Below are 11,639 nucleotides of genomic sequence, written 5' to 3' on the forward strand. Positions count from 1 at the left end.
ACTTGGGTGTATGGTGACTGAAGTAATGCATTAATATCACAGAGGGGCCCTGTTACTCGGCTATATGGTGACTGAAGTAACGCATTAATATCACATAGGGGCCCTGTTACTCGGGTGTATGGTGACTGAAGTAACGCATTAATATCACATAGGGGCCCTGTTACTCGGGTGTATCTTGACTGAAGTAACACAGTAATATCTCAGAGGGGCCCTGTTACTCGGGTGTATGGTGACTGAAGTAACGCATTAATATCACAGAGGGGCAATGTTACTCGGGTGTATGGTGACTGAAGTAACGCATTAATATCACATAGGGGCCCTGTTACTCCGGTGTATGGTGACTGAAGTAACACATTAATTTCACAGAGGGGCCCTGTTACTCGGGTGTATGGTGACTGAAGTAACGCATTAATATCACAGAGGAGCCCTGTTACTCGGGTGTATGGTGACTTAAGTAACGCATTAATATCTCAGAGAGGCCCTGTTACTCGGGTATATGGTGACTGAAGTAACACATTAATATCACAGAGGGGCCCTGTTACTCAGGTATATGGTGACTGAAGTAACACATTAATATCACAGAGGGGCCCTGTTACTCGGGTGTATGGTGACTGAAGTAACGCATTAATATCACAGAGGGGCCCTGTTACTCGGGTGTATGGTGACTGAAGTAACGCATTAATATCACAGAGGGGCCCTGTTACTCAGGTGTATGGTGACTGAAGTAACACAGTAATATCACAGAGGGGCCCTGTTACTCGGGTGCATGGTGACTGAAGTAACGCAGTAATATCACAGAGGGTTCCTGTTACTCGGGTGTATGGTGACTGAAGTAACACATTAATATCACAGAGGGGCCCTGTTACTTGGGTGTATGGTGAGTGAATTAACACATTAATATCACAGAGGGGCCCTGTTACTCGGGTGTATGGTGACTGAAGTAACGCATTAATATCACATAGGGGCCCTGTTATTCGGGTGTATGGTGACTGAAGTAACACAGTAATATCACAGAGGGGCCCTGTTACTCTGGTATATGGTAACTAAAGTAACGCATTAATATCACATAGGGGCACTGGTTCTCGGGTATATGGTGACTGAAGTAACACATTAATATCACAGAGGGGCCCTGTTACTCGGGTGTATGGTGACTGAAGTAACGCATTAATATCACAGAGGGGCCCTGTTACTCGGGTATATGGTAACTAAAGTAACGCATTAATATCACATAGGGGCTCTGTTACTCGGGTATATGGTGACTGAAGTAACACAGTAATATCACAGAGGGGCCCTGTTACTCGGGTGTATGGTGACTGAAGTAACACATTAATATCACAGAGGGGCCCTGTTACTCGGGTATATGGTGACTGAAGTAACGCATTAATATCACAGAGGGGCCCTGTTACTCGGGTGTATGGTGACTGAAGTAACACAGTAATATCACAGAGGGGCCCTGTTACTCGGATATATGGTGACTGAAGTAACACATTAATATCACATAGGGGCCCTGTTACTCGGGTATATGGTGACTAAAGTAACACATTAATATCTCAGAGGGGCACTGTTACTCGGGTATATGGTTACTGAAGTAACGCATTAATATCACAGAGGGGCCCTGTTACTCGGGTATATGGTGACTGAAGTAATACATTAATATCACAGAGGGGCCCTGTTACGCGGGTGTATGGTGACTGAAGTAACTCATTAATATCTCAGAGGTGCCCTTTTACTTGGGTATATGGTGACTGAAGTAACGCATTAATATCACAGAGGGGCCCTGTTACTCGGGTATATGGTGACTGAAGTAACACATTAATATCACAGAGGGGCCCTGTTACTCGGGTGTATGGTGACTGAAGTAACGCATTAATATCTCAGAGGGGCCCTGTTACTCGGGTATATGGTGACTGAAGTATCTGTAGATTATAAAATACAATGCTTCTGCTACGAGTGACGGTATAACTTTCATATGTTTGCTCCATAGGAGAAGAACCCATTCGAGGGTGCTGGTCCCTACAATCACCTGACACGGCCGGAGGTGGAGCGGGAACTGGCCAAGCAGAAGGACCTCCTTAGGAAGAAGGACAGCCACATCCGAGAGTTAGAAGACTACATTGACAATTTGTTGGTTCGAGTAATGGAGGAGACGCCAAGCATCCTGCGTGTGCCCTATGTGCCTTCCAGGAAAGCTGGCAAATTCACCCAGAGCTAGCCTGGCACTAATATAACCAGGGAGAACGCGATGGGATGCGCCTCAGTAATGATATCATTCTAAACACAAAACTTTGATGAAATGAAGAATAATAGCAACGAGCGACCAGAGGGCGCCCTCGGGTATGAGGTGCCACCATATTGTATTGGCGGGGTGAGCCACATGTGTGTGTATTTTGGGCATTGGAGAGGGTGAGAGGAACCTGGGTGTTGGGTGCCATACTGACCGTGTGCAATCGGCACTGATATGCTTCCTGATGCCCTGTGCCCTCCTCTCCTACCCTTAGTGTTACTGTATGTTATTATCCTGGGGCAGCGTAATAATGATTGTATAATGATACAACGCTGAGAAATGCTGCAGGTTTTACTGACCAAAAACAAGAGCCAAATGACCTTGCTAAGTAGCGGAAGCCAGTGACCTGTATTATAAGCTGCCACTTTTCCGTATCTCTTTATTTATTGCGATTTATGACTGTATTTATTTTAATGCTTCCTTCAACCTGCTAAGTATAACGTTGGCATTATCCCCAGTCACACCCTGGCATTGAGCACTTGGCACTAAGAAGCAGCTATGGCCAGACCGCAGCTTGGTTTCATGTAAATAACCACGTCCGTGGGTATAACGATACCGATACCGATATCTAGCACTATAATCTGGTATCTACACAGTGACAGTAAAAGTGCTGACAGCAATCACTGCAGAAACAACGGCCAGAACTGTACAGAGGATCCAGAATGGAGTCTGGGAAGTTTAGAAACGGGACTTTCATGGCGACCGGGTGACGTACTCAGCGCGCACTCCTGGCCTTATTCCGTGTGATCTCACTCTCAGCCGCACATGGCAAATTATAGATGTAATAAACGCTGCAAGCTGACCTTTGTCAGCTGTCATTAATGGTCTTTGCGCAGTGACAATGGTACCGTATGCATTCGGCAGGCCGGTGGGAAGGACCCACATGAACGTAATAAATGGCGTCCGGCCAGCACCCCTGAGGACTCACTCACAGCTTTTTATTTCATATCCAATATGAGATCTGATTGTAGAGTAGATCTTCCAGGTCCATCGCGGAGCATAGCGATATCACTGCTGATTACAGCACGCCGCCGGTGATCACCGCAGATCATTCTTCTTCCTACCAGTGCCTGACACTACAAATAACACTTAGCTCAGGGCGTGGTGACCCTCTCTGTAGCCTCCTCCGCTCTTAGGGGTATAATTACTAAAGTTCGGGTTTTTAGAAGTTGAGATGTTGCCCATAGCAACCAATCAGATTCTAGCTATTATCTTCTAGAAACTGCTAGATAAATGTTAAGTACAATCTGATATGGTTGCTATGGGCAACATCTCCAATTCTTAAAACCCACAGTTTAGTAAATATTACAGTCTGATCCCAGCGTCCAGAGCTCTTGGTAAACTATGCAAGAACTGGTGTTGAAGTGTTTTGTAGCCAACGTCTCTCCTGCACACTAGGTGGGCGTCTCTGGCCGTTGTGCCCCTGATAAGCGCACACTATACAGAATGGATGGGAAGCTCATGGCCAGGATCACGGAGAAAGTCTTAGTAAATGCTGACAATGGAAAACGCTGTTACCAGTTATTCTCAGACGTCCATCTCTTACCTACATAATGGGTCCCTACCTTTTATTCTTATTCTGAGACTCTGTACATCTGTCCTCATCTTCTCAGTGGTTTATAAAGCTCCGAAGTCTTCCCGCATCCTCATTCCTTAGTGTTATTCCTCTGATAGAGCCGGGAATTGGCCATTGCATGGTGCTCACACAGGTGCCATAGGGGAGGGGAAGGATTATTGCCCAGTCCTGGGGCACAGCTGCCAGTCATGGTCCTGTGATATGTACCATAAAATCCCAGACAGCTCATCCTGGGTAATCTAGAACCCCCAATAAAATGTAGGGGTCGATTCAGACCCAGACGCTAAGCTGCGCTCTCTCACAGCCAAAAGGGGCCGGGTAAGCAAATTCCGCGATCGCACTGTCTGGTGTAAGGACGCCCTCTAGTTCTCTGAGAGCGACAGCAGAGTGAGCGCACGCCGGTATAAAGACGCCCACTTTTTTCTTAGCACACGTCATCTCCAGGAAGTGATTAATCGGAACCATAGAGATCCATCGGAGCAGCACGCAGCGCTTGAGGTAGACCCTACCCCGCCGCAAGCACTGCGATCACTGCCGGCTGATATACAACCCAGTGACGTGTACAATGACACCTCCATGCTAATTATGCACACCCATAAAACGCCGTTTTGACACCCAGACACGCCTGCGTTCCCAGCACCACTCCCCTCGTTCACAAGCCCCTTCCCCTGTTACCACCCACAGATGGCGCTATCTGTCACTCGGATTAGCGCTCAGTCTTTGAGCTACGAGCGCATGATTCCCGGACGCAGTGACTGGTTCACTCACACACACTGTAATGGATGCGCAGACGGCGACAATCGCCCATAGCGTGCGTTCGCGGCTTAGCGTCTGGATCTGAATCGGGCCCGTAGTCTTTTCCTGCCATACAGGTAACAGATCACACAGTCCGATATGGGACATCCTTCCCCCAACCTGCCTACAGCACTGCTCTTACTGTAAAGAACCCTTCCCTGTGCTGGAAGTGCCCCTCAGTGGGGTGACCTGACGTTTGCTCACACTGAGCAGGTTACGCTGTTTGTCTGTTCTCCTTTGTGGCCTTTGGGGATGTGGGGAGTTGATGTTACTATTTGGAACCATTTTCTAGTTTTCTGCTTTACTCATATCAAGGTTCTGCCCCTACAGAAGTCCGGGTTCTGCGACATCTCTGTGTTACATAACGCCATATTAACGAGGAAAAACGCTTCACAAATAGACCCCTGTGTTTCCTATAGTTATAATATATCACGTATCTATCTGTATTACTGGTGCTTCCCTACACTTATAATTAAAGCATACTGACCAATATGTGTTCTTACCTCTCCGGACGATGCCTGGAAATGACCTTCATATGGGCGGTGATGGGCGCGGGGCCAGAGTATCAGCGTAATTAGGCCAAAAGAGGTCATTATCATAGAATCCCAGCATTGGGCCCTGCCCCATACGCGCAGACCACGGATTGCCGGTAAGATTCTCCCCATCCTGCCCAGGTCACTAGGAAGAGGCCACTTCATCCGGGGCTGCAGAGGGCTACCCGAAAAATTTGGAGATTCCCAAAGGTTCTGGGAGAGTAGGCTAGTATGAATTAAAGGTATACGGTTTCATTTCACTCGGTTATGTTAGATCTCAAAAACAGCATCTTAATGGCCATCCGGCTCTCACGCGTATTGGGTATAAAATGCAATAAATCCGAACTTGCACTAATTTGGTGAAAAGAACAAAACCAAAACACTCATCTCTACTTATAATGTATCCCATTTATATCTTTATTACTGCTGATTCTCTACAGTTATATTATAACCCATTTATATCTATATCACTGGCGCTTCCCTACAGTTATATTGTATCCCATTTATATCTATATCACTGGCGCTTCCCTACAGTTAAATTATATCCCATTTATATCTACATCACTGGTGCTTCCCTACAGTTATATTATATCCCATTTATATCTACATCACTGGCGCTTCCCTACAGTTATAAGGTATCCCATTTATATCTACATCACTGGCGCTTCCCTACAGTTATAATGTATCCCATTTATATCTACATCACTGGCGCTTCCCTACAGTTATAACGTATCCCATTTATATCTACATCACTGGCGCTTCCCTACAGTTATATTATATCCCATTTATATCTACATCACTGGTGCTTCCCTACAGTTATATTATATCCCATTTATATCTACATCACTGGCGCTTCCCTACAGTTATATTATATCCCATTTATATCTACATCACTGGCGCTTCCCTACAGTTATAACTTATCCCATTTATATCTACATCACTGGCGCTTCCCTACAGTTATATTATATCCCATTTATATCTACATCACTGGCGCTTCCATACAGTTATAACGTATGCCATTTATATCTACATCACTGGCGCTTCCCTACAGTTATATTGTATCCCATTTATATCTACATCACTGGCGCTTCCCTACAGTTATATTATATCCCATTTATATCTACATCACTGGCGCTTCCCTACAGTTATATAATATCCCGTTTATATCTACATCACTGGCGCTTCCCTACAGTTATATTATATCCCATTTATATCTACATCACTGGCACTTCCCTACAGTTATATTACATCCCATTTATATCTACATCACTGGCACTTCCCTACAGTTATATTACATCCCATTTATATCTACATCACTGGCGCTTCCCTACAGTTATATTATATCCCATTTATATCTACATCACTGGCGCTTCCCTACAGTTATATTATATCCCATTTATATCTACATCACTGGTGCTTCCCTACAGTTATATTATATCCCATTTATATCTACATCACTGGCGCTTCCCTACAGTTATATTATATCCCATTTATATCTACATCACTGGCGCTTCCCTACAGTTATATTACATCCCAATTATATCTACATCACTGGCGCTTCCCTACAGTTATATTATATCCCATTTATATCTACATCACTGGCGCTTCCCTACAGTTATATTATATCCCATTTATATCTACATCACTGGCGCTTCCCTACAGTTATATTATATCACATTTATATCTACATCACTGGCGCTTCCCTACAGTTATATTATATCCCATTTATATCTACATCACTGGCGCTTCCCTACAGTTATATTATATCCCATTTATATCTACATCACTGGCGCTTCCCTACAGTTATATTGTATCCCATTTATATCTACATCACTGGCGCTTCCCTACAGTTATATTATATCCCATTTATATCTACATCACTGGCGCTTCCCTACGGTTATATTGTATCCCATTTATATCTACATCACTGGCGCTTCCCTACAGTTATATTATATCCCAATTATATCTACATCACTGGCGCTTCCCTACGGTTATATTATATCCCATTTATATCTACATCACTGGCGCTTCCCTACAGTTATAATATATCCCATTTATATCTACATCACTGGCGCTTCCCTACAGTTATATTATATCACATTTATATCTACATCACTGGCGCTTCCCTACAGTTATATTATATCACATTTATATCTACATCACTGGCGCTTCCCTACAGTTATATTATATCCCATTTATATCTACATCACTGGCGCTTCCCTATAGTTATATTGTATCCCATTTATATCTACATCACTGGCGCTTCCCTACAGTTATATTATATCCCATTTATATCTACATCACTGGCGCTTCCCTACGGTTATATTGTATCCCATTTATATCTACATCACTGGCGCTTCCCTACAGTTATATTATATCCCATTTATATCTACATCACTGGCGCTTCCCTACGGTTATATTATATCCCATTTATATCTACATCACTGGCGCTTCCCTACAGTTATATTATATCACATTTATATCTACATCACTGGCGCTTCCCTACAGTTATATTATATCCCATTTATATCAACATCACTGGCGCTTCCCTACAGTTATATTATATCCCATTTATGTCTACATCACTGGCGCTTCCCTACAGTTATATTGTATCCCATTTATATCTACATCACTGGCGCTTCCCTACAGTTATATTATATCCCATTTATATCTACATCACTGGCGCTTCCCTACAGTTATATTATATCACATTTATATCTACATCACTGGCGCTTCCCTACAGTTATAACGTATCCCATTTATATCTACATCACTGGCGCTTCCCTACAGTTATATTATATCCCATTTATGTCTACATCACTGGCGCTTCCCTACAGTTATATTGTATCCCATTTATATCTACATCACTGGCGCTTCCCTACAGTTATATTATATCCCATTTATATCTACATCACTGGCGCTTCCCTACAGTTATATTATATCACATTTATATCTACATCACTGGCGCTTCCCTACAGTTATAACGTATCCCATTTATATCTACATCACTGGCGCTTCCCTACAGTTATATTATATCCCATTTATGTCTACATCACTGGCGCTTCCCTACAGTTATATTGTATCCCATTTATATCTACATCACTGGTGCTTCCCTACAGTTATATTATATCCCATTTATATCTACATCACTGGCGCTTCCCTACGGTTATATTGTATCCCATTTATATCTACATCACTGGCGCTTCCCTACAGTTATATTATATCCCATTTATATCTACATCACTGGCGCTTCCCTACGGTTATATTATATCCCATTTATATCTACATCACTGGCGCTTCCCTACAGTTATATTATATCACATTTATATCTACATCACTGGCGCTTCCCTACAGTTATAACGTATCTCATTTATATCTACATCACTGGCGCTTCCCTACAGTTATATTATATCCCATTTATGTCTACATCACTGGCGCTTCCCTACAGTTATATTGTATCCCATTTATATCTACATCACTGGCGCTTCCCTACAGTTATATTATATCCCATTTATATCTACATCACTGGCGCTTCCCTACAGTTATATTATATCACATTTATATCTACATCACTGGCGCTTCCCTACAGTTATATTGTATCCCATTTATATCTACATCACTGGCGCTTCCCTACAGTTATATTATATCCCATTTATGTCTACATCACTGGCGCTTCCCTACAGTTATATTGTATCCCATTTATATCTACATGACTGGCGCTTCCCTACAGTTATATTATATCCCATTTATATCTACATCACTGGCGCTTCCCTACAGTTATATTATATCCCATTTATATCTACATCACTGGCGCTTCCCTACAGTTATAACGTATCCCATTTATATCTACATCACTGGCGCTTCCCTACAGTTATATTATATCCCATTTATGTCTACATCACTGGTGCTTCCCTACAGTTATATTGTATCCCATTTATATCTACATCACTGGCGCTTCCCTACAGTTATATTATATCCCATTTATATCTACATCACTGGTGCTTCCCTACAGTTATATTATATCCCATTTATATCTACATCACTGGCGCTTCCCTACAGTTATATTATATCCCATTTATATCTACATCACTGGCGCTTCCCTACAGTTATATTGTATCCCATTTATATCTACATCACTGGCGCTTCCCTACAGTTATATTGTATCCCATTTATATCTACATCACTGGCGCTTCCCTACAGTTATATTATATCCCATTTATATCTACATCACTGGCGCTTCCCTACGGTTATATTGTATCCCATTTATATCTACATCACTGGCGCTTCCCTACAGTTATATTATATCCCATTTATATCTACATCACTGGCGCTTCCCTATGGTTATATTATATCACATTTATATCTACATCACTGGCGCTTCCCTACAGTTATAACGTATCCCATTTATATCTACATCACTGGCGCTTCCCTACAGTTATATTATATCCCCTTTATGTCTACATCACTGGCGCTTCCCTACAGTTATATTGTATCCCATTTATATCTACATCACTGGCGCTTCCCTACAGTTATATTATATCCCATTTATATCTACATCACTGGCGCTTCCCTACAGTTATATTATATCACATTTATATCTACATCACTGGCGCTTCCCTACAGTTATAACGTATCCCATTTATATCTACATCACTGGCGCTTCCCTACAGTTATATTATATCCCATTTATGTCTACATCACTGGCGCTTCCCTACAGTTATATTGTATCCCATTTATATCTACATCACTGGCGCTTCCCTACAGTTATATTATATCCCATTTATATCTACATCACTGACGCTTCCCTACAGTTATATTATATCACATTTATATCTACATCACTGGCGCTTCCCTACAGTTATAACGTATCCCATTTATATCTACATCACTGGCGCTTCCCTACAGTTATATTATATCCCATTTATGTCTACATCACTGGCGCTTCCCTACAGTTATATTGTATCCCATTTATATCTACATCACTGGCGCTTCCCTACAGTTATATTATATCCCATTTATATCTACATCACTGGCGCTTCCCTACAGTTATATTATATCCCATTTATATCTACATCACTGGCGCTTCCCTACAGTTATATTATATCACATTTATATCTACATCACTGGCGCTTCCCTACAGTTATAACGTATCCCATTTATATCTACATCACTGGCGCTTCCCTACAGTTATATTGTATCCCATTTATATCTACATCACTGGCGCTTCCCTACAGTTATATTATATCCCATTTATATCTACATCACTGGCGCTTCCCTACAGTTATATTATATCCCATTTATATCTACATCACTGGCGCTTCCCTACAGTTATATTGTATCCCATTTATATCTACATCACTGGCGCTTCCCTACAGTTATAACGTATGCCATTTATATCTACATCTCTGGCGCTTCCCTACAGGTATATTGTATCCCATTTATATCTACATCACTGGCGCTTCCCTACAGTTATATTATATCCCATTTATATCTACATCACTGGCGCTTCCCTACAGTTATAACGTATCCCATTTATATCTACATCACTGGTGCTTCCCTACAGTTATATTATATCCCATTCATATCTACATCACTGGCGCTTCCCTACAGTTATATTATATCCCATTCATATCTACATCACTGGCGCTTCACTACAGTTATATTATATCCCATTTATATCAACATCACTGGTGCTTCCCTACAGTTATATAGTATCCCATTTATATCTACATCACTGGCGCTTCCCTACAGTTATATTATATCCCATTTATATCTACATCACTGTCGCTTCCCTAAAGTTATAACGTATCCCATTTGTATCTACATCACTGGCGCTTCCCTACAGTTATATTGTATCCCATTAATATCTACATCACTGGCGCTTCCCTACAGTTATATTATGTCCCATTTATATCTACATCACTGGCGTTTCCCTACAGTTATATTATATCCCATTTATATCTACATCACTGGCGCTTCCCTACAGTTATATTATATCCCATTTATATCTACATCACTGGCGCTTCCCTACAGTTATATTGTATCCCATTTATGTCTACATCACTGGCGCTTCCCTACAGTTATATTGTATCCCATTTATATCTATATCACTGGCGCTTCCCTACAGTTATATCGTATCCCATTTATATCTACATCACTGGCGCTTCCCTGCAGTTATATTATATCCCATTTATATCTACATCACTGGCGCTTCCCTACAGTTATTTTATATCCCATTTATATCTACATCACTGGCGCTTCCCTACAGTTATAACGTATGCCATTTATATCTACATCTCTGGCGCTTCCCTACAGGTATATTGTATCCCATTCATATCTACATCACTGGCGCTTCCCTACAGTTATATAATATCCCATTTATATCTACATCACTGGCGCTTCCCTACAGTTATATTATATCCCATTCATATCTACATCACTGGCGCTTCCC

The 11,639-nt window shown here is 41.9% G+C and overlaps 1 protein-coding gene across 1 annotated transcript in view; it reads left to right on the top strand.

Annotated features, from left to right (window-relative positions):
* Window positions 1-5,137, top strand: part of RAB11FIP2 (RAB11 family interacting protein 2) — a 236,487-nt gene extending 231,350 nt beyond the window's left edge. The window contains exon 5 of the mRNA XM_088455226.1: window positions 1,985-5,137. Coding sequence (XP_088311352.1) covers window positions 1,985-2,212 — 228 coding nt within the window. The 3' untranslated portion in view covers window positions 2,213-5,137. The remainder of the gene's footprint in view (window positions 1-1,984) is intronic.
* The last annotated feature ends 6,502 nt before the right edge of the window (window positions 5,138-11,639 follow it).

This window comes from Taudactylus pleione, unplaced genomic scaffold (genome assembly GCF_031769625.1).
Source record: "Taudactylus pleione unplaced genomic scaffold, aTauple2 ptg000646l, whole genome shotgun sequence".
NCBI lineage: Eukaryota > Metazoa > Chordata > Amphibia > Anura > Myobatrachidae > Taudactylus > Taudactylus pleione.